This window comes from Pungitius pungitius, chromosome 13 (assembly GCF_949316345.1).
Source record: "Pungitius pungitius chromosome 13, fPunPun2.1, whole genome shotgun sequence".
Classification (NCBI taxonomy): Eukaryota; Metazoa; Chordata; class Actinopteri; order Perciformes; family Gasterosteidae; genus Pungitius; species Pungitius pungitius.
Window position 1 is genome coordinate 1,956,966 of NC_084912.1, and position 22,829 is coordinate 1,979,794.

Consider the following 22,829-nt stretch of genomic DNA (forward strand, 5'->3'; position numbering starts at 1 on the left):
TGATCCACGTTCGTCGCTCACCCGCTTTGGATTTAGTTTGAGTGTAAAATTGTGGACGCCACTTTTCTCCATAAGTGGTGGAAAATCTGAATTGACCTTTTTACTGAAGGAGGAGGAATCAACGAGCCGCCAAGATGCCGCGAATTATGATTAAAGGAGGCGTCTGGCGCAACACGGAGGTACGTGTTTACATGGCTAGCAGCGATAGCATGAAGCTAACCGTTAAAATGAGTCGGACTTAGCACCGAGCTAGCGCTTCACTAGTTAATGCTTTAGCCCGCCTAGAAAGTTTGGTTTATCTGTGTTTCTGTCAGCGATGTGGAACAAGTTGATTTAGCGGTGGTTTAAACTAGCGCGTTGAGTCGGAAAAGATGGCAACTGCGTTAGCAAAGACCGGGGCCGATTGTAACACTTTGTCAATGTTAGCAAGACAGCTAACGTCAGTAAGGATGTTTGTCCTCCATCTATGGCTCCGAGGTTAGGAGGTAAAAGATTGAGTGCTTTATTAATCCCAGCCGGTAATTACACTGTTACTGGTCCAGAACAGAAACACAATGATAACGAGCAAAGCAAACTATAAAATACATTTTTGATGAATGTGTTTCTTAGCTCTGACACTCTTGGAAACATAGATTTCTTATCTAAATGAGATTCTTTTGTTGCTTGGTTCAGTGAGTGATGATGCTGATGTGTAGAAAGATGGCAGCTAATGATACTGCGAGGCAGGAAGGTGTCAGACGTCGCGAGATGATTGTTCGCGATCATACTTGATTAACTCTAATCTGCTTCTTCATCCAGGATGAGATCCTCAAGGCAGCGGTGATGAAATATGGGAAAAACCAGTGGTCTCGAATTGCCTCCCTGCTGCATCGAAAGTCTGCCAAACAGTGCAAAGCCAGATGGTGAGTCTCAATGCAAAGACATGTGATGGCATTGTTAAGTGAGTCCGCTCAATTGTAGCCTCCAAAGATAAGAGATCATTGATCCCATTCTGATTTCTTGTTTAGATAACCGTTGTTAACCTGGGTTTTGTGTCTGCAGGTACGAATGGTTGGATCCCAGCATCAAGAAAACCGAATGGTCCAGAGAAGAGGAGGAGAAGCTGCTCCATTTGGCCAAGCTGATGCCCACCCAGTGGAGGACCATTGCTCCTATCATTGGACGCACTGCTGCCCAGTGCCTGGAGCACTATGAATACCTGCTGTACGACTATATTAACTACATACTTATACACCATATCTCATACTTGATTGTAGAATACTTTGTCTGAAGCACTTCAGTGAGGTATGTTAAATGCAAATTTTTGTTTCTAGAGACAAGGCGGCACAAAGAGATAATGAGGAAGAAGTGGGCGATGACCCCAGGAAGTTAAAACCAGGAGAGATCGACCCTAATCCTGAAACTAAACCAGCCAGACCTGACCCTGTGGACATGGACGAAGGTATGTACACACACTTAAAATAATGAAAACTCACCTTTTCCACAAACATTCATTCCGAGTGTATCTGAGCTGTGCTTCGGTTGTTGTCTTTCAGATTTATCGCTCTGATAGTTATAGGCTGATTTAAGAATTTATTATCCAATTAATTGTGATAATCTTCAGAGTATAATCAGTCAAAATAGATCAAAGCAAACTTTGGATGAAAGTTGAAGAACAAAATGAACTTATTCTGAGTGTGTCTATCTGCAGATGAGCTGGAGATGCTGTCAGAGGCCAGGGCTCGACTGGCAAACACCCAGGGCAAGAAAGCCAAGAGGAAGGCCAGAGAGAAACAGCTGGAGGAAGCCAGGTTAGACACACACAAACTTTGTATAATAATTGCATAATTTGATAAACAACATGGCATGCACCAGGTTCTTAGGACGAGGAGAACCTACAGCGTTGCATGCACCATTGAGTGTGTCCATCTCTTCCTGGCTGCAGGCGCTTGGCCGCGCTGCAGAAGCGCCGAGAGCTGAGAGCGGCCGGGATCGATGTTCAGAAGAAGAGGAAGAAGAAGAGGGGAGTCGACTACAACGCTGAAATCCCCTTCCAGAAGAAACCCGCTCCGGTACCGACTATTCTCCGCTTCACCCAAACCCACAACACCAGCCTGATGTCCCTCATCGGTTGATTATTTGATTGTGGTTCACTTTCAGGGTTTCTATGACACCAGCATGGAGGAGTACAACGCTCTGGAGCCCAACTTCAAACGGCTCCGACAGCAGCACCTGGAAGGAGAGCTGCGCAAGTCAGTGACGTTACACACTGTATTTTATACACACTTTGTCCCTTACAATGAATTTGTACAACTGGAGTTATTTGAAATGTTTGGAAACAATCCAACAAATAGTAAAATAATCCAAATATTATTAGTGTAGTCTGATTATTTACCTGCAACTGTGCATTTATCTGACGAGGCATGCAAAAGAAACGTTATGAGCTGTATGTTCAACATCATTTACGTAGTTAAAGCTGTTGATACATGATTGGTGCACGTTGGACGTCACGCAGCCGATGAGGTCATAGCGTTCCGTCCTGAGCTGTGTGTTTTGTGTCTAGCGAGCAAGAGGAGCGGGACAGAAAGAAAGATCGGCAGAAGATCAAGAAGAAGAAGGAGAGCGACCTCCCGTCTGCCATCCTGCAGACCAGCGGAGTGGCCGAGTTCACCAAGAAACGCTCCAAGCTGGTTTTACCGACCCCACAGGTAGAAGCCGCTCACACCTGTGCAACCCGGCGGATCTCACGCCAGTCGGCACAACACTCTTTAATTCTTTGTGTCTCACACCAACGTTCTTCGTAGATCAGTGACGTGGAGCTGGAGGAGGTGGTGAAATTGGGCGTGGCCAGCGAGGTCGCCCGTCAGGCCGCGGAGGAGAGCGAGAGCGGCAACTCGGCCTCCTCCGCCCTCCTGTCGGAGTACAGCGTCACCAACGCCATGAACGCGGGGCTGCGCACGCCGCGCACCCCCACGGTCCAGGACCGGATACTGCAGGTAACACACACACACACACCTGAAAGTATTTTTAGTATTTTAATTTTTCAATCCTCATGAGTTCACTGTATTTTATCAGTGATGCTTGGTGTCAATTTACTAAAAACAGTATTTTATACTATATTTTAAACCTATACTTTAACGGGTCTATTTGGTTATGGGAGGCTGACTTTTTTGACTTTCATTTTTGACATATATACACTTTCCCATGACATTTTTATTCATGGGAAAGACACATTTATTACCTTTTTTTTTAACCTAACTTATTTTAGATTTTCGCCTTTTCAAAAATATTTATCTAAATGAGAATATTAGGACGGGGAAAAGTCGAAAAAAATATGTAATATAATGTGTCTCATTAAAGCTTGTTCGAAAAAATTTAACTTTTGTCGGGAAAAAAAAATTTCATGGAAAATGCAAAAGTAAAAAAAACAGGTAAACAGTAATAATCTATATCTCCCCTCTTTGTTCTACACCCATATATTCGGATCATCTCAGCTGCTAAAAAGCAGTTTTACAGTCACATCTGGATCTAAATGAGCTTTTTCTCTGCGTTTCCAGGAAGCCCAGAACCTGATGGCTCTGACCAACATCGACACCCCCCTGAAGGGAGGCCTCAACACGCCGCTGACCGAGAGCGACTTCAGCGGCGTGACGCCTCAGCGGCAGCAGATCCAGACTCCCAACACGGTCCTCAGCACGCCATTCAGGTACTGCGCCCCCCACCCCCCCCCCCTCTCTCTCTCAAACAACACATTTAAACAACAGTCGGTGGTGTTAATGTTCATGGTGACCTCCACAGAACACCGGGGCAAGGTCAGGGGCAGGAGGGCATGACCCCGCAGCCCGGAGGAGTGATGACACCGCGCGGGCCCGTGACCCCGGGTTTGACCCCCCTCCGCACGCCACTGAGAGACAAACTGAACATTAACAGCGAGGAGCAACTGGCCGACCCGGCGTTCTCCAAACACATGGTAATTACACGCTTATGACACGCATGTGGTACTGTGAATACAGAGTTTAAACCGTAAAAGTTTAACTCCCCCCCCCCCCATCCACAGCAAAGGGAGAGCCTGCAGCAGCTGAGGCAGGGCCTGTCGTCACTTCCTGTTCCCAAGAACGACTTTGAGATCGTTCTTCCCGAAAACGCAGAGAAGGAACTCGAGGAAACTGAAGCGGAGTCGGGTTTCATAGAGGACTCCGCGGACATCGAGTTACGCAAAAAGGTAAGCGTGCCCCCCCCCTCCCCCCAATTACCCCATCTGTGTGTACCTGTAGTTTGAATGCAGCTTGTGTTTCTGTGTGTCTCAGGCGATACGGGATGCAGAACGAGAGAAGGAGCTGAAGCTGCGACACACATCTGTTCAGAGGAGCCTGCCCAGACCCACCGAGGTACGTTTAGTAGGATCAATCCAGGAGACGGAACGTGGTGCTTTTACTGCGTATTCAACGTGATGACATCAGCGCGCCCCCTCCCCTCCCCCCAGGTGAACGAGTCCGTCCTGCGTCCGGCCTCCATGGAGCAGTTGCTGGACCTGCAGCTGGCCGAGGAGCTGATCAAACAAGAAATGATCACCATGCTGCACCACGACTGCCTGCACCACCCGGTGGCCAACGCCGCCAGCCAGCTGCAGCGCGGCAAGACCAGAGGCCCCGCCTCCGCGTCCAACAACGCCTCGCATATAGCGTACCTGGAGACGCATCTCTACAAGCCGGTCAGCACGGAGGACATGGAGCAGGTGACCAAGTTACATAGACTGTCTGTGGGGAGTGGGCGGGGCCACTGGGACGCCACTCATCGGTTTGTTCACTACCGCTTTAAGAAAGGAAAGAAAAGGCCACGCCCCTAATGAGTATCGCGTTGTAGTGACCTGAAAGTAGAGATTGTACACTCGGCAGTGGCTTCCCCCAGAGGTTGACCATGTGTTAATGAACAGGCGAAGACGATGCTGGCAGCGGAGATGGAGGTGGTGAAGGGTGGGATGGGCCACGGCGATCTCAGCATGGAGGCCTACAGCCAGGTGTGGGAGGAATGCTACGGACAGGTGAGCACCCGCCAGCGCAGAGCGCCTTCTACGCCTGCATGAAATCAGTTGGTCCATCATCGTGTCCCTCTCTTCCTGCAGGTTTTGTATCTTCCTGCTCAGAACAGGTACACTAGGGCCAACCTGGCGTCAAAGAAAGACCGAATTGAAAGTCTGGAGAAGAAACTCGACGTGAGGAAGCACAAAAATCGATTAAGCCGTCGAACCAGTTGAATTGAGGCCTCTTGCATTTTAAAACGCTGCTGCTCCTCTTTTGATCCGTCTCAGGTGAACCGTGGCCACATGACAGCGGAGGCTCGCAGAGCCGCTAAACTGGAGAAGAAACTGAAAATCCTCCTGGGAGGGTTTCAGTCCAGAGCCCTCGGGCTCCTGAAGCAGCACGGAGAACTCTGGGAACAGGTACGGAATGTGACGAGAGTCCTAAAATCTGTCAGGAAACACTTCAATCCCTGGAATTAAGATGGTGTGTTGATGCAACGCTCGTGGTGTCCACCAGGTGGAGCAGGCGGCCACAGAGCTGGAGACCTTCAAACAGCTGAAGAAACAAGAGGACACTGCGATTCCCAGGAGGAAAGAGGTAATTCAATCATTTAGTCAACTGTTGCAATAGTATGTTACTATTAGTCAATTTAATTAAGCTAAAAATATTTACTCTTTAATGCAGCCTTGTAGATCTATAGCTTATTTAAAGCAAAGATGGTTGGTTTCATCTTAAATGAAAGATTGCATTTTGGGAGGACAAGAGAAGCCTTGATGTAGAACCCACGATGGGGTTCGGTAGTGGGTATGAAGCTGATGAGCTCTGTGTGCATTTTGTGCTTTAGGCTCTCCGGGAGGACGTGGAGAGGCAGATGGACCGTGAGCGGGAACTCCAGCAGAGATATGCTGAGATCACGATGGAGAGGGAGGCCATGGTCAACAGCGCCCAGAAATACTAACACACACCTAAATACTCCTCATGCAAACGGAGAGATCAAACCGCTGCATTTAGAAACGGACACCGATAAACAAAGAAACCTTCTCGCTCTCAGTCGTCGTATTGAATCTGTCCTGCCTTTTTTTTTCCTCCAATATTTGTGTAAATTTCAGAGCTTTGTCCCGCCTCCTCGTTGCTATAGCATCACAAGCTGGGTTGAGCATGCTCAGTAGTACCTTGTATTTCTGTATTAGTGACCAATAAAGTTTTTTTTTTTTCAAACTGTGGCAACGCTGTATTGCTTTATTTATAACAAAGAATGACACAAATACAAAAAGGGGCTTTCTGAAAAGGTACAAAAGTAGAACAGAAACATCAGAGTTCCATCTTCAGCAAGTGAGGAAGGCCACCCCACTCCTGCGGTAAGCACTCTGCGAAGAGGAGGAGGAGACGGGTGGTTATTATCGGCTCGGATGTAAAAAAGATGCTTAACGAGAGTTTGACTCACTGTGTGTCTGTAGTTGTAGCGTCTGATGGCCTCTCTGATGTGGCCGAGCTGGATGGATCCACTCGGAGGTTCCACCGCAGCCGGAGCGCTCTGAGGATTACAACAAAAACAGTGAGGACTCGACTCTCACGGGCTGGAAACGACTCAAAAAAGACAGGCGCACCTTCTTGCGTTTTCTCTGTCGGGCCCTGCCGTCCAGGCTGCCGTTACCCTGCGGGAGGGGCCTTGAGTGGGAGGAGCCTGGGGTGGAAGGGGGCGTGGCTTCAGGCGAGTCTGGATCCTTCTTTACCTGGAGAGACCAAACACATCTTATTTCCCGACTATGACGTAACTGGTATTTTAGTTTTAGTGGTTAAAAACAAGTACATGTCAGATTATTACAACAGTGTGTGTGTGTGTGTGTGTGTGTGTGTGTACCTCAGTGTGAGTGTGGTAGTGGATGTGGCTGGAAGAGATCACATGACTGATGGCATTTGTCGTCGCAGTCATTTCTTGCTTCACCAACAGCGACAAATCCACAATCTTCAGAAAGAGGGAAACATTTCACTGGAAAGTTGTTAATGCAACACGCAAACAAACGCATGTTGACCAGGTTACCTGGGCAACCGTCTCATAGGCCAGGTAGGACAGGATCTCCATGGTGAGGCTGGTGGGTTTCAGCTCCAAAGTGCTGCAGTCCATCCACTCTCGAAACTTTGACGCCTTCTTAGCTGGAAACACACAAGACGGAGTCCACTTTCATCTCGACACGTAACGTCTCTCACTAGTCGAGATCAATACGGAAACCATCAGTTAATGGACAGAAACATCTGGAGCCTGGATTACAAATTAAAAATAATTTGCCATTGGTTTTATATTATTGTATTGTTTGGATTAAAAAATGATTTAGGACTAGTTTTTATTTTTATACTGAATATTTCTTGATCTTTCATTTTATCCTTGCAAATTATCTTTTATTCATTTTAAGTCAAGTTATGTTTTAAGTGTGATGCAATTCAAAAACGTGCTGCTTCAATTAAGCAAAGACCAGCTCTACAGCTCCTTGAGCTCAGACTATTAAGAGTCCCATAATATGTTGATTAAAATCTCACCAAAACTGAGCTGTCGACTTTCACAGAACTCGGAGTACTGCGTCTGGTCCATAGCGCGGGTCTGACGCTCTAAACGCTGACGACACACAAAACGTGAACAGATTAATAATCAGGGCGACCATCGACCCGTCTCAAAGACGACGTCACACCTCCATCCGCTCCTTCTTGACGGGGTCCAACTCCCGCCGCTCCGCCAGTGACAGGAGCTCTCCGGTCTGATCCAACCACACCAGAAAGTCCTGGGCCAATCGCTGCCTCCGATGGTTACCGCCGGCAACGGCGCCTGGAGCACCGGCCGATGGGTTAGTAGAAAAATTGATTAAAATCTCAGTTTTAGGTTCTCAAAAAATGTATTTTAAGAAGCGCTTTAAACACAAAGTGTCAGCAGTAAGCATTTAATGTTCATAACAGCGCGATCAGTAGAGTGAAATCACTGCCCGCACGTACCCGTCTCTTGCTGCAGGTCTTCATCCTCCAGACTTTTAAGTAACCTGGATTTAAAATCTCTGAACTGGAGATATTTCAATAACCTGGCCACCTTCCTCTGGAGACATTAGAGAGAGAGAGAGAGAGAGAGAGAATCAATCACAGCTCGGAATTTTGGAAGATTTCATTTCTTTCCCCAGTCTTCGCTTGTTCACCTTGTCCCGCCTCATCAGGAACAGGATGTCCTCGGGGGAAATGACCCTCGACCCACGAAGAGACGCCCCCTCGCAGGCCTGGTGCAGCTGATACACGGACCAGTCACATCAGTTAAACGTTACACTAATTATCAAGTGTCTTAAAGGAGCAAAAGGATGAACTTTCTCTATTAGAGCTTCATTAACTCCTTTAGACGTTTAACCTAAAAAAAAAGGGCCACAGTGACGCCGTCAGGTGTTTTTTTTAACATCATAGCTCCTTCACATATTCAAAAACATCTGGAGGCTTTTCCCACCACTCTGGGAAACAAGTGTTCTGCCGTTACGTTACCATGGTGATGAGCTGCGTGTGCACAATGTCCTCCACCAGGGCGGCTGTCTCGGGCGGAGGCCTGCGGGCGTCTCCCAGCGCGAACCTGATGCACGAACAGCGCGTTAACGCGCCGCTACCTACGACACCGACTGGCCGAAGCAAACAGTTTCTGATCTCTGGGGGTTTTGAACAGAATTGAACTCGGCTAAAGTTCCTGTGTGGAAGCTCGGATTTTAAAAAAATGTAAAAACGGTGTAATGGAAGCTCATTCTCTATCCGTTTCTCTCTCTCCCTCACACACTGAACTCAACATGCCCCCACACATGCACAACACACACACACAAACAGACACACACTTTGCCCACAATATGGTCAGACCTCAATTTGCATCCAGAGAGGCCAACTCCAGGATGGCAGTCCAAGCTAAACCCACATCCTAAAGCGCTTTCCTTCTCCCATTCCTTCTTGATCCCTCCGTCTCTTTGTACATACTCCCCCCCCACCCATCTGTGCTGTGATTGGCTGTTTGCCGCCATCAATCACACAGGTGAGGGAGACTTCGGTTTGGGGTTGTGGGCAGGTCGGCCTCGGGCTGATTGTTGGTTTTAGGTTTTGGGGTTTAGTTTGGTTTGGTTTCAGCCTCTCTGACCACCAACAACAGCTCTCTGCACCTCACAGCCACACGACACAAGGTGAGTACCCCAAAACACACACACACGCACACACACACTAACGAGAGGCAATATCAGGCATTTTGCTTCTTCTGAAAAGATGTAATTTGTACAGATCAAAAATGCTGTGAATATGTATAAAGTGCCAGTCATCTCATACAACTACCTTTTTTCATTATATATATTTCATTTAAAATACTATTTTACTTGGATAAAATGTTTCTAATGTGATCACTGATTTATTTTGAAACCATACTGTGTGTTAAATATAACAGATGTTTTTGTAGAGCACAAGTGGATGTCTTCCTTCTATCTCTGTTTGCTGTCCAACATCCAAACACATTCAGTCTGATGAGAAACTAGATTACGATGTCATTGTCATTTGTTGCCTTAAAATATCAGAAACGATTGTTAGATCATCAAAAGTTGCTAATTGTTAATTGAAGGCAGGTTTATAATTATTTTACAATCAGAACTATTTCATTTAACCTCATACTTTTAGTAGTTTAGTTTCGTAATTTTAGTGATCATTTCTACATTTTAAACAGTGTTTAGCTCAAACACTTTCTCTTTCATTTGTCAAACAGGTTCTTATGGCTTCAAACAGTCTGTTCAGCAGCACCAGTCCGATGCTTCACTGGGGTGAGTGTGTGTGTGTGTGTGTGTGAGTGTGTGTGTGTCTCACATCATGCTCTGGATCTCTGGGATGAAACTGGTCCTGGAAGCAGGACGCTCTTTGGAGCTGGAGGCTGAGGATCCGGCCATCATGGGACTGCTCATAACCACGGCCGCCTGACGCCAACACAGAAGGACAGCGCGTTAAAACCAGATCCAACACATTGTAAAATACATATACAAGGATAACTTGTGTCATTAGTACTTCTACTCAAGTAGAGGATCAGGATACTGATCACAAGTGCTGCTTGATAAACAATTGATTGAGTAATATTACACACACACACACACACACACACACAACTAGTCACCAGAGCAGAAGCGCCGCAGTGAACCTAAAATAACAAGATAGCAGAACAGATCTGAGGCAAATCAAAACACACACGCACGCGCGGGCGCGCGCACGCGCACAGAGGGCACAGGTGGTGCTGACCGCAGTAACTTCCCCTCCGGCAGTAGAATCTGAATGATAATACAGCGCAGTTCCCTCCTATTCAAACACTGCGGTGAGTAAAACACAATGGAGAGGAGAGGAGAGGAGGAGAAGAGGAGGAACGCAGAGAGACCCGCAGGAGGAGGAGGAGGAGAGAAAGAGAACATCTGCGCGAGTAGTTTTAAACGTTCACCTCAGTGGGTCAGGAGGAACGTCGTTGCTGCTCCTGTTGACAATTTTCGATTTTACTTATTTTCGGCGCGGCTTTATGACGTAGGAGGCATGAGGCCGCGCGGGCTTCTGGTAGTCGTAGTTTTATAGACCTCTCGTTGTAAAAGCGTCTCGCTGAAACTCTGATTGTTTCAATAGATTTGTTTTTTGTTCAGTTTATCCCATTTTCTTCATATATACAAATGTATAATTGTATTGATTAATTAAATGTAGTTATAATAAAGTTTAAAATAAGTGTTTTAAAGATAAGCATATTTCAGGTTTCTAAACCAGTCTACAAAAACAGCTGAATTTGAACATGTAAAAGGCTTCTGTGTCATTAAATAAGAGAGATATCCGCCAAATGATCCTAACTATGACATTTAATTTTTCTTAAAGCTGGGTAATATATAAAAATGTAGCGACAAATATGAGATTTGATCTCCCTTTGCTGCTCCTGCTCAGATCCTGTGGTGAAGCGTCAGCCAACGCCAACGCCATCGGCCACCAACCGCCACCTGGACGACCACGATGCGAAGTCCCGCCTCCAGCGCAGCACAGCGCCACCCAGAGGCCTGGTGCAGACCGACAGCCCAAACTTCCTCTGCAGCAGCCTGCCGCAGCACTGGAGGTGCAACAAGACGCTGCCGAGAGCCTTCACGGTGAGGAGTCGTCTGTCTGTCTGTCTGTCTGTCTGTCTGTCTGTCTGTCTGCCTGCCTTCTGTCTGTCTGCCTGTCTGCCTTCTGTCTGTCTGCCTGTCTGCCTTCTGTCTGTCTGCCTGTCTGCCTTCTGTCTGTCTGCCTTCTGTCTGTCTGCCTTCTGTCTGTCTGTCTGTCTGCCTTCTGTCTGTCTGTCTGTCTGTCTGTCTGTCTGTCTGTCTGTCTGTCTGTCTGTCTGTCTGTCTGTCTGTCTGTCTGTCTGCCTTCTGTCTGTCTGTCTGTCTGTCTGTCTGTCTGTCTGTCTGTCTGTCTGTCTGTCTGTCTGTCTGTCTGCCTTCTGTCTGCCTGTCTATCCCCAAGAAACACATTCATCTCAGTTTGACCTGTCTGTCAATCGATATAATATCAAAGTGGATATTTTGCCCATCATCATTTTCTCAGACCATTTGGGACGGGTCCTTAAATAACCCTTTCTCCCTCCTCCAGGTGGTTGCCGTGGGAAACGACGTGCCGGATGGCGTGGTGGTCACAGTGATGGCTGGCAACGACGACAACAGCAGCGCCGAGCTACGCAACGCCACGGCGACCATGAAGCAAGGCTACGCCCACTTCAATGACCTTCGCTTCATAGGCCGCAGTGGGAGAGGTAGAAGGACAAAGATGCTCTATGATGCAATGCAGTAATCAACAGGAACCTGGACAAAGAGACGCTCGACAGCAGGGACGTCACGTGGGATCGGCCCCTTTTCGTGATTTAAATACCCTCCAACACACTAAACTAGATACATATGAGCCTAAAGGGTGGTTTGCCTTTGAAGGCGAAGGATAATCAAAAGTTAAAGTCAGAAGGATAAATCGGGTCATTGAACACCAATGTCCATGAAGATCAGTCACCGACAACCCGAGTCAAGGTCATTTATATGAACCAAAATACAACGATTTCATTGTTATGGTTTGTTGTCTACTTTGAAATTACTTTCAAAGCCTCTGTAACTTCTCTGACATGAGTTGTTGTTATTTTTCAGGCAAGAGCTTCACACTTTCCATCAATGTGCTGACGTCGCCGCCTCAGATCGCCACCGTGCACAGGGCCATCAAGGTCACCGTGGACGGACAGCGGCTGCCGAGACGTGAGAAGAGAACGCGCCGGTTTCATCCCAAGCTCCCCGTCACAATGAGTCTCGCTTTACTCTCCTTTTCTCCCTCAGGACAGAGGCAGAAGGACGGAAAGTTCGGAGTTTTGCGGTTACCTAGCAACAGCACTTCATCGTCAGGTTTGTCGAAAAAATCCTATGATATATTTTTTTTTAATTTAACCTTTTATTATCTTTAAAAAGTTATTTTAAAAAAAGGGTCGAGAACTGTTGTTGTTTTTTTCTCTCTGTAGATCTAAGATCGTTTTCCTGTCGGTGGACCAATGAGCCGTCGCTGCTGGCCTCCTCGTTCACTCCAAGTCCCAGAATGCACCACCTGCCTTCTCTCTCTTACTCCACCCAGCCCACGGGGTACACCTCCTTCCTGTCCTCTCCTCCCCCCCCCGCGCTGAGCCACAGTGGTCCGTTCCAGCCGAGCAGCTTCTACTACGGGCCGAACCAAACGTACCAAACCGCGGGGGAGGAGCGCAACGCCGTCACAACTCTGGCCAATTACATTGAAGGGGCGTGTCTCCCAATGAGGGGGGAGGAGCCTGTATGGAGGCCATATTGATGACAACTTTAAATTAAAAAACGTTTTTGTTTGCCTTAACTTTTATGTTTTTACTTGTTGGATTTTTAAGGCACTATTATTCATAGTTAAATATATTCTGATTGATGATGATTTAAAAAATAAATCAATGAAAAAACACCCAGTTTCCCTTCTAATGAAAGTCTTTCAGGTTTTGAAAATTAGTTTGCTGCACAATAAAGTGTTTATTAGAGAAGGAGTTCATTTCCAACATTTATTCTCAACCCGAATGCACAAAATAAAGCATATAAAAGTTAAACCTGTAAGAAGTAAACATATAAACTATAATTTTTATAGTTCTATTACAACTCGAGGAGGCGGCTATCTGATTTGCGGCTGCAGCAGTTGAGTGTCGACCGTCCTCCTGCAACGCGTTGAGCTCAGCCGCTCGGCTGCTCCACTCCTCCTCCGTCACTTCTTCTTCTGCTCCTTCCCCGACGTCCTCCTCCATCCGATGCTCTCCTGAAACACAGATCCTCACGTCACAGACATCACAACTTATATTAGAAAAGTCATTCTAAAACTAAAAGGATGTTGTGGAACAAGACCTCAAAGGTGTGTGTGTGTGCGTGTGTGTGTGTGTGTGTGTGTGTCCATCCTCACCATTGCAGGTCAACGCCGTGCAGACCCAGTTTCCACACGCGCACACACACTTGTTGCATTCCATCCGGGTCTCGGCACCGTCCTCCAGCACCTCGTCCTCCAGAGCGCACTCTGCACGCAGGTCAGACCCACACAGCGTGGTTTAAGTCAGGCTCCATATTCCTTCAATGTGATTGAATCGGTCTAAACCCTGGAGGGGTGAGCGTGGCTGTGCGTGGTTACTTCTCTCGTAGGGCTGGTAGGTGGGGGTCAGACAGTTGATGAACTCCGTCAAGCTCAGCTTCCAGTCGGCGTTTTCATCCGAGAGCTCGATCTGCGTCGCACACATTTACTTACATTTTACATTTACTACTTAATGTTGCTTTCTATATAACATCTTGACCACAACACTCGTGTGTGTGTGTGTGTGTGTGTGTGTGTGTGTGTGTGTGTGTACCTCAGCAGAGTGTTGGAGTACGTGAGGTTGAGGGTCGTCTCGTTGTGCTTCAGGAAGCTCAGGAACTCTTCGGAATCCAGCTCCGAGTCCCCGTCGTCGTACGTCTGTTACGCACAAAAACGCGCAGTTACACATCTGGCCGCTCATCCTCTGGCGGCGAGACGAGCCGTTCGCACCTCGAAGTACGTCCGCAGCAGCGCGTCGGCCGCCGTGGCGTTCGACCGGGCCTCCTCCCGAATCCACCGCACCGCGCTCTCTCTCAGCCCGTCGCGGTCCGACAGGAAGCAAGCCACTGCGCGCACACATGAGAGGGGTTAACGAGGGCGAAGGCCTGCGCGGGTTCAAAGGTCAACCTCGGCTCACGGACTCACTGGGGCTCGCGTCTGCCTTTGGCGGTTTCTCTGCAAATAGAAAACACACGCGACGATTGTCACGACTCTATTGCTCACACACACTGTAACTAACTGTATATGTGTGTGTGTGTGTGTGTGTGATGTGTTTAAAGTGTGTGTCAGTGTACTGACCCGGACAGCGTTTGACCTGTAAACATCTACAGACGGGTTCTCCTCTGTCGGTCGATACACACTCTCGACCTGCACCGCAGAAAGTCCTGGCGCACACTGACTGGTCCTGATACACACAAACACACACACACACACACTTACAGACAAAGGAAGCCGTGTCATATATTTGTATGCAGTGCCGGCGCTCCGCACACGCACATCACGCGCTGCGCGAAGGGCACCAAGTGCCTGGGGGGGCACCAAAAAATCTGGGACGTGAAAAATCATCACAGTAGGCTACTAGTATAAATAACAAATAAAATATGTCTAAAGCATGCTAATATGCAAATTCAATACAAAGTCAAAAAGTAATAGGCCTAGACCAAATTAGTGGAGAAAAAGGGGAACCTCCTCTGCGGCCCCCCCTCCCCCCACCTCCCAGTGGTTTGTTCCATTATGCCTCAAATCTCAAATGTGGCAGACAGCTTTGAAACGGCTTCGAAAAGGCATCAAGAGTCGGGGGCGGAAAAAAGAAGAAAAAAGAGAAGCGGGATGTTGCTCGCGCGTCGCTCTCAGCTAAGACAATGTTTTAAATCAGGGGTCCCCAAACTTTGTCTCGTGAGGACCGTTGCTAGCGGTCACCGGGCGGCCGGCTGCCCACATGTACTCACGCTCATAATGTCCGCACGGACCGCCGTGGGTCGTATTCGGTACTCGTCCGCGGGCCGCCCAAAGTTTCTGTTACCGTTTCTGTTATCATTTGTTTTTCATGTTATCATTTACGTTTTTGCATAACAATCGGCTTCAAGCGGCATATCCCAATCTGTGGTTTGCTCTTCGTATTGCACTGACTCTCCCTGTCACGGTTACCTCTGCTGAGCGAAGCTTTTCAAAGCTCAAACTAATCAAAACGTACCTGCGCTTATCAATGGGGCAGGAACGTTTAAGAGGTCTGGCTGTCATCAGCATCAATGGGGACGTGGCTCAGAAACTGTCATATGACCTGAGAGCTGATTTTGCAGCTAGGAAATGCAGGCGTGTGCCTCTGTAGGGCCTTTGACAACTGATGGTAGTGAAAATGTTTGTAATATTGTTCTATCGGATAGCAGAATGGTCTCTTTTATAGAGATGGTAAAGTAAAATTCTACTGTGCAGTTTGCACTTTATTATTATTATTTGTACTTACTGAAGAAATGTGCACATTATTACTTACACGGTTATATACTTGAATACTTTCTGCGTTTACAATGTTCAGTTCCAATAAAGTAAACCTAACTAAGATAAAGAGAATAAAGAGAACCTAACTAAGACATTCTGAATGGTTGTTATTCCTTTGGTGGTGGTTGGTTGGTTCGTTGGTTGGGGGGGGGGGGGCACCACCAAGCATTTGTGCTTAGGGCACCCAAATGGCTAGCGCCGGCCCTGATTTTCTGTATATTAATTCACATATATATAACCCACTATGTGTAATATATATATATATATATATATATATATATATATATATATATATATTACACACATATATATATATATATATATATTACACATAGTGGGTTTTGTTGTGCGCTACTTTTTCATGTGTCAATAGCATCACCACCAGGGGGGTTCCATAGCAACGGAATGCGATGACATCATCAAGTGAAGTGATGTGTCACTCACATAGAGCTTCAGAGTGCCATTGCCCTTCTGTTTACAGAGCCGAGCACTTGGATTTATTCTTGAGAGAGATTATCCTTCGTCCTTTCCGTACGTAAGTAGCCTTTTGAAAGATTTATCACCATTTTTCAGAGACTACAGTGCGTGGTTTACGACAAAAAAAGCCTTTTTAAAGGCTGTCCTTTACTTACTTAAGTAGACTTTTGAAAGATTCATCACCATTTTTCAGAGACTACATCGAGTGGTTTACGACAAAAAAAGCCTTTTTAAAGGCTGTCCTTTACTTACTTAAGTAGACTTTTGAAAGATTCATCACCATTTTTCAGAGACTACATCGAGTGGTTTACGACAGCCTTTTTAGGGCATTTCGCTCTTTTCAAGGCGTATTTTTAAAGATACCCTCACTTTTTTTTTTCTTTTCACAATGTACCGCGGAAACAACCCGAGAGCTGGAGCTCGCCCCTCACGCTTCGGACTTCCTCCGACTGAAAACAATGTGAATTTTGCACCTTCTCGCGCCAACAATGAAGTGCACACCCTGAAAAAGCAAGTCAACAGCCTTAAGGCCAACATGGAAACTGTTAAGGCCGATTTGGGCCAGCAGTTACAAGCCAAAGACATGGCCTATGCTCGGCTGCTCAGCTACCACAAAGGCAAGCTTTTAGACCTCGACGAGCAGCGGGACATAAACCAGCAGTTGGAAGAAGAACACAAACTGCTGATGATCGAGACAGAGGCTCTGGCCGAGCGGATCAGGGAAAACGAGGGTTTATCTCTGAAGCTCACAGAGACCACAGAACAACTTTCTGTTCAAAGGGCCAACAACAAGACCTGGCAGCAGAAGTATAACGATCTGAAGGAAAAGACATCCAACGAACTGAAAGACGAACAACAGTCCATGGAGTCTAAAGTAACAGTGTTACACTCCATCAACGATTCTCTTCGTGGGAGGCTGGACGAGCAGCGGGCCAAAAACCAGAAGTTGGAAGCAGAACACAAACTGCTGAAGATCAAAACAGAAGCTCTGGACAAGACTATCAGGGAAAATGAGGGTTTATCCCTGAAGCTCCCCAAGACCACAGAACAACTGTCCGTCAAAAGTGCTGAACTCACGCTCAACAACGAGACCTGGCAGCAGAAGTATAACGATCTGAAGGAAAAGACATCCAACGAACTGAAAGACAAACAACAGTCCTTGGAGTCTAAAGTAACAGAGTTACTCTCCACCAACGGTTCTCTTCAAGAGGCGCTGGGCGAGCAGCGGGCTAAAAATCAACAGTTGGAAGCAGAACACAAACTACTGAAGATCAAAACAGAGGCTCTGGACAAGACTATCAAGAAAAATGAGGGTTTATCCCTGAAGCTCACAGAGACCACAGAACAATTTTCTGTTCAAAGGGCCAACAACAAGACCTGGCAGCAGAAGTATAACGATCTGGAGGAAAAGGCATCCAACGAACTGAGAGACGCACGACAGTCCTTTGCATCTAAAATAACAGAGTTACTCTCCATCAACGATTCTCTTCATGGGAGCCTGGACGAGCAGCGGGCCAAAAACCAGAAATTGGAGGCAGAACCCAAACTGCTGAAGATCAAAACAGAGGTTCTGGACAAGACTATCAGGGAAAATGAGGATTTATCCCTGAAGCTCACCAAGACCACAGAACAACTGTCTGTCAAAATTGCTGAACTCACGGTCACCAACAAGACCTGGCAGCAGAAGTATAACGATCTGGAGGAAAAGACATCCAACGAACTGAAAAACCAACAACAGTCCATGGAGTCTAAAGTAACAGGCTTACTCTCCACCAACGGTTCTCTTCAAGAGTCACTCCAAGAGCAGAGGGCCAAAAACCACCAGTTGGAAGCAGAACACAAACATCTGAAAATAGAAACAGAGGCTCTGGACAAGACTATCAAGAAAAATGAGGGTTTATCCCTGAAGCTCACCAAGACCACAGAACAACTGTCTGTCAAAATTGCTGAACTCACGGTCACCAACAAGACCTGGCAGCAGAAGTACAACGATCTGGAGGAAAAGACATCCAACGAACTGAAAGACAAACAACAGTCCATGGAGTCTAAAGTAACAGGCTTACTCTCCACCAACGGTTCTCTTCAAGAGTCACTCCAAGAGCAGAGGGCCAAAAACCACCAGTTGGAAGCAGAACACAAACATCTGAAGATCGAAACAGAGCTTCTGGCCGAGACTATCAGGGAAAACGAGAATTTATCTCTGAAGCTCACCAAGACCACAGAACAACTGTCCGTCAAAAGTGCTGAACTCACGGTCAACAACGAGACCTGGCAGCAGAAGTACAACGATCTGGAGGAAAAGACATCCAACGAACTGAAAGACAAACAACAGTTGGAAGAAGAACACAAACTGCTAAAGATCGAAACAGAGTCTCTGGCTGCATTACAAAAGAGCCAAGAGGAGACCCACAAAGACAGGGTCTCCACCACCTTCACGGAGTCTTGTCTCGTCGCAAAGATCCGACAGATGGAGGATACCAACGCCAAAGGACATCAGATCCTCATCACCAGGATCCAAGATCTAGAGGACGACAAAACAGTCCTTGAGAACATCTGCCTCGACTTAAAAAAGAAGAAGAGAGGCATTTTTGGCATTTTTGGGCGGCGGATGCAAGACCGGCAGACGGAGCTGGACAAAATGAGACGCAAGATGCAAGAATCCAAAAAATAGAGAGAAGAGAAAAAAAGGAGACCATCCAGGGCGTCAACATCAACGTGCCTGAGATGCCAGTAAGATCCCCTCCCTTCATCTCCCACTCCATCGCCTCATCCATCTGCCCCCCCCCCCCCCCCTCCGCTTCAACCCCAAAAAACATCTGGGGTTGACAGCGCCCCCCGCCCCCCCTCCGCTTCAACCCTAATCACATCTGGGGTTGACAGCGCCCCCCCCCCCCCTCCCCTCCGCTTCAACCCTAATCACATCTGGGGTTGACAGCGCCCCCCCCCCCCCCCTCCCCTCCGCTTCAACCCTAATCACATCTGGGGTTGACAGCGCCCCCCCCCCCCTCCCCTCCGCTTCAACCCTAATCACATCTGGGGTTGACAGCGCCCCCCCCCCCCCTCCCCTCCGCTTCAACCCTAATCACATCTGGGGTTGACAGCGCCCCCCCCCCCCTCCCCTCCGCTTCAACCCTAATCACATCTGGGGTTGACAGCGCCCCCCCTCCCTCCCCTCCGCTTCAACCCTAATCACATCTGGGGTTGACAGCGCCCCCCCCCCCCTCCCCTCCGCTTCAACCCTAATCACATCTGGGGTTGACAGCGCCCCCCCTCCCTCCCCTCCGCTTCAACCCTAATCACATCTGGGGTTGACAGCGCCCCCCCCCCCTCCCCTCCGCTTCAACCCTAATCACATCTGGGGTTGACAGCGCCCCCCCTCCCTCCCCTCCGCTTCAACCCTAATCACATCTGGGGTTGACAGCGCCCCCCCCCCCCCTCCCCTCCGCTTCAACCCTAATCACATCTGGGGTTGACAGCGCCCCCCCCCCCCTCCCCTCCGCTTCAACCCTAATCACATCTGGGGTTGACAGCGCCCCCCCCCCCCCCCTTGTGGGTTTTTCCCCTCCCTTATGGTTTCCCACATTAAAAAAAAAAAAAGTCTCCTCTGTGAATCGGCACCTTAACGCGGTGGAGGAGTTTGCGTGGCTCAGTGATGTGATCTGTTGTCTCTGTGGCCCGAGAACAACAACAGGTCTCAGGGGAGAGTCCAGACTAAGAGCGATTCAAAAGAACATTCAAAATATCTGTATTTCCCCAAAAAAACACAATCCAACGCACCTACACCTGGTCGCCTACAGGAAGGTCCGGCCCTGCTCTTGTGTATGTCGGTGGAGAACAAAGTCGAAACCAGAGCACGTTGTAGTGTCACACTGTGACCAGCAAGGGGCATATTCTTGTCTGTCTGTCTGTCTGTCTGTCTGTCTGTCTGTCTGTCTGTCTGTCTGCCTGCCTGTCTGTCTGTCTGTCTGTCTGTCTGTCTGTCTGTCTGTCTGTCTGTCTGTCTGTCTGTCTCTCTCTCTCTCTCTCTCTCTCTCTCTCTCTCTCTCTCTCTCTCTCTCTCTCTCTCTCTCTCTCTCTCTCTCTCTCTCTCTCTCTCTGAGTGGAAGGAGTGCGGAGTGAACGGAGCGTGGCGTGAGGTGAATTGTTTGATTGTGATTTCTAGCTGTAATTTCGTTTAATTTCGGATCTTTTAGTGTAAATGTGTGGTTGTGTGTGTGTGTGATTTTTGGTTTCTGTCCGTCTTAATTTGTGCGTGTTTGTAGCCGATCGGCGTGCTGCACGCACAGATGAACCTCACGGGGCTAACGCGGAAGCACGGCTTGAAGCTCGCGCCGTGCTTCGCGTGTTCCGTGGAGGACTGTGGCTTAGCCGTGGGGGGGTTGGTGGGTCACGGTAGCGTGAAGTCCGCTGCACGGATGAACCACGCGGTGGTCATCTTCGTGGACAGCGTGGAGAAGGCGCGCAAGGTGGTGGCGAGCGGCGTGGTGGTGCGCGGCACCCTCGTTCCCGTGCTGCCTCTCGCCGAGCCGGCGGTCAGAGTCACGGTCTCGAACGTTCCGCCGTTCGTACCGGACGATGCGCTGCTCGGCGAGTTGGTGAAGCACGGGACGGTGGTGTCCCAAATGAGGAAGGTGTCCTCAGGTTGCAGGTCTCCTCTGCTGAGACATGTGGTGTCGCACAGGAGACAGCTCCACATGGTCCTCACCAAGACCCAGGCTCTCAACCTGGTGATCAAGGTGAGGATCGAGGGGTTCGAATACGTGATGTTCGCTACATCGGACGATGGGAGGTGTTTCCGGTGTGGTGGAGAGGGACACCTGGCGAGGGGATGTCCAGTGAAGTCCTCCTCTCAGGACCAGAACCGGGAGGGTGCTGGGGGGGCCGGGGAGGAAGAGGGGGCTGGGGAAGCCCAGGAGGTTGTTGGAGAGTTGGGTGAGGGGGTGAGTGAGGCCCGGCCGGTCGGTCAGGTGGGTGAGGGGGTGGGTGAGGGAGTGAGTGTGGCCCAGCCGGTCGGTCAGGTGGGTGAGGGGGTGGGTGAGGGAGTGAGTGTGGCCCAGCCGGTCGGTCAGGTGGGTGAGGGGGTGGGTGAGGGAGTGAGTGTGGCCCAGCCGGTCGGTCAGGTGGGTGTGGGGATGAGTGTGGCCCGGCCGGTCGGTCAGGTGGGTGAGGGGATGAGTGTGGCCCAGCCGGTCGGTCAGGTGGGTGAGGGGGTGAGTGTGGCCCAGCCGGTCGGTCAGGTGGGTGAGGGGGTGGGTGAGGGAGTGAGTGTGGCCCAGCCGGTCGGTCAGGTGGGTGAGGGAGTGAGTGTGGCCCAGCTGGTCGGTCAGGTGGGTGAGGGAGTGAGTGTGGCCCAGCTGGTCGGTCAGGTGGGTGAGGGGGTGAGTGTGGCCCAGCCGGTCGGTCAGGTGGGTGTGGGGATGAGTGTGGCCCGGCCGGTCGGTCAGGTGGGTGAGGGGATGAGTGTGGCCCAGCCGGTCGGTCAGGTGGGTGAGGGGGTGAGTGTAGGAGTGAATGGAGAAGTGAATGTAGCCCAGTGGGCGAGTCTCGTGTGTGACAGAGTGAAAGAGGGGACGAGTGGGATGAGTCGTGAGAGCGACTGTAAAGGAGCTCGGGGGTCGCTCGATGGTGGGATGGGCGTCTCCGACAGTGAGGAGGAGATGGAGGAGGGGAGGGTGGGCTTTAAGGTCCCCCACCTGAAGAGAAAGACGAGGGCCAGTAGAGGAGGCTCTCAGGCAAAGAGGGGAGGGGCGTCGAGCAGAGGGGAGGCGGGGGGTGGGGAGTCCGATTCCTCTTCGGGGTGGGGCTCTGCCATCAGTGTCTCCTCAGGTGGGACGGTCTCCAGGAGGTACGGGGCTGGGCAGGTGAAGGAGTTCCTGCTGGCCACCAAGAACGAGAGGGGAGTGAGGCTGGAGGACTACTTCTCCGACGTGGAGAAGTTCGCTCGCTCTGCCCGACACGGCAGCATGAAGAAAGGAGCTGGAGACTTCACTCAGCAGGAGGTCTACAGGCTGAGGAAGTTCCTCCTCAAGCTCAACAGAGAAGGGGGGAGCACAACCGGGACCGAGTGAGGCGTCAGTCCGGCTGAGGAGGTTCCTGAGCGGGGCGGCCCATTAGAATAGAGACTGATTTTTGATTGATTATATTAAATAAATTATAAATTATATACCTGTTAGATTGTTGATTGATATTGCTTTACGGAAAAATAAAGGTTTTTTAAAAATCAAAAAAAATCTCTCTCTCTCTCTCTCTCTCTCTCTCTCTCTCTCTCTCTCTCTCTCTCTCTCTCTCTCTGGTGTGCATTAGAAGACGATAATCCCACCCGCCTGGTGTGCACCGCAACACGAATGGCGCGCACTCTAAAAATATAGATAAATAAACATATTTATTTTGATAGAAATGTAGTTGTTATAAAATGTGTAAAATTGAGTAGCAGTATATCTACTAGTGTTGCTTTCTAATGTTTGCAAAAATAAATAAATTGAGCATTCATAAAGTCGTTCTATTACAACTCGAGGAGGCGGCTACGACTGTCTGATTTGCGGCTGCAGGTTCAGTGTCGACCGTCCTCCTGCAACGCGTTGAGCTCAGCCGCTCGGCTGCTCCACTCCTCCTCCGTCACTTCTTCTTCTGCTCCTTCCCCGACGTCCTCCTCCACCCGATGCTCTCCTGAAACACAGATCCTCACGTCACAGACATCACAACTTATATTAGAAAAGTCATTCTAAAACT

At 48.9% G+C, this 22,829-nt stretch overlaps 4 protein-coding genes across 5 annotated transcripts in view; 2 read left to right on the plus strand and 2 right to left on the minus strand.

Annotated features, from left to right (window-relative positions):
- Positions 1–6,223, plus strand: part of cdc5l (CDC5 cell division cycle 5-like (S. pombe)) — a 6,264-nt gene extending 41 nt beyond the window's left edge. The window contains exons 1-19 of the mRNA XM_037466164.2: positions 1–179; positions 799–902; positions 1,042–1,203; positions 1,314–1,441; positions 1,691–1,790; positions 1,925–2,051; positions 2,140–2,231; positions 2,543–2,687; positions 2,784–2,975; positions 3,537–3,685; positions 3,778–3,949; positions 4,037–4,201; positions 4,287–4,367; positions 4,463–4,714; positions 4,913–5,020; positions 5,102–5,191; positions 5,288–5,419; positions 5,517–5,597; positions 5,845–6,223. The exon at positions 1–179 is cut by the window's left edge and continues 41 nt beyond it. Of these exons, the coding sequence (XP_037322061.1) occupies positions 135–179; positions 799–902; positions 1,042–1,203; positions 1,314–1,441; positions 1,691–1,790; positions 1,925–2,051; positions 2,140–2,231; positions 2,543–2,687; positions 2,784–2,975; positions 3,537–3,685; positions 3,778–3,949; positions 4,037–4,201; positions 4,287–4,367; positions 4,463–4,714; positions 4,913–5,020; positions 5,102–5,191; positions 5,288–5,419; positions 5,517–5,597; positions 5,845–5,958 (2,439 nt within the window). The 5' untranslated portion in view covers positions 1–134 and the 3' untranslated portion in view covers positions 5,959–6,223. The remainder of the gene's footprint in view (positions 180–798; positions 903–1,041; positions 1,204–1,313; positions 1,442–1,690; positions 1,791–1,924; positions 2,052–2,139; positions 2,232–2,542; positions 2,688–2,783; positions 2,976–3,536; positions 3,686–3,777; positions 3,950–4,036; positions 4,202–4,286; positions 4,368–4,462; positions 4,715–4,912; positions 5,021–5,101; positions 5,192–5,287; positions 5,420–5,516; positions 5,598–5,844) is intronic.
- On the minus strand, positions 6,224–10,553 carry supt3h (SPT3 homolog, SAGA and STAGA complex component). Its single transcript, XM_037466180.2, has 12 exons — positions 10,462–10,553; positions 9,846–9,952; positions 8,508–8,592; positions 8,177–8,263; positions 7,983–8,079; positions 7,685–7,818; positions 7,536–7,611; positions 7,042–7,154; positions 6,862–6,966; positions 6,608–6,733; positions 6,445–6,534; positions 6,224–6,367 (listed from the first exon to the last, which is right to left on the minus strand). Exons 2-12 carry the CDS (start codon positions 9,938–9,940, stop codon positions 6,326–6,328), a joined length of 1,050 nt encoding a protein of 349 aa, XP_037322077.2. The 5' UTR covers positions 9,941–9,952; positions 10,462–10,553; the 3' UTR covers positions 6,224–6,325.
- runx2a (RUNX family transcription factor 2a) lies at positions 10,157–12,973 on the plus strand. Its single transcript, XM_037466187.2, has 6 exons — positions 10,157–10,341; positions 10,944–11,140; positions 11,625–11,784; positions 12,164–12,268; positions 12,347–12,412; positions 12,526–12,973. The coding sequence occupies exons 1-6, from the start codon at positions 10,302–10,304 to the stop codon at positions 12,843–12,845; spliced, it is 888 nt and encodes a 295-aa protein (XP_037322084.2). The 5' UTR covers positions 10,157–10,301; the 3' UTR covers positions 12,846–12,973.
- A 51-nt stretch (positions 12,974–13,024) lies between these two features.
- LOC134135240 (uncharacterized) lies at positions 13,025–22,741 on the minus strand. 2 transcript variants are annotated; one of them, XM_062566525.1, is made up of 8 exons: positions 22,607–22,741; positions 14,427–14,532; positions 14,274–14,303; positions 14,079–14,194; positions 13,903–14,006; positions 13,689–13,779; positions 13,467–13,577; positions 13,025–13,325 (listed from the first exon to the last, which is right to left on the minus strand). In XM_062566525.1, exons 2-8 carry the CDS (start codon positions 14,450–14,452, stop codon positions 13,084–13,086), a joined length of 720 nt encoding a protein of 239 aa, XP_062422509.1. In that variant the 5' UTR covers positions 14,453–14,532; positions 22,607–22,741; the 3' UTR covers positions 13,025–13,083. The 2 variants fall into 2 exon arrangements, with proteins under 2 accessions (XP_062422509.1, XP_062422508.1); XM_062566524.1 differs by having other exon boundaries at positions 14,427–14,562; positions 22,607–22,675.
- Between the last annotated feature and the right edge of the window lie 88 nt (positions 22,742–22,829).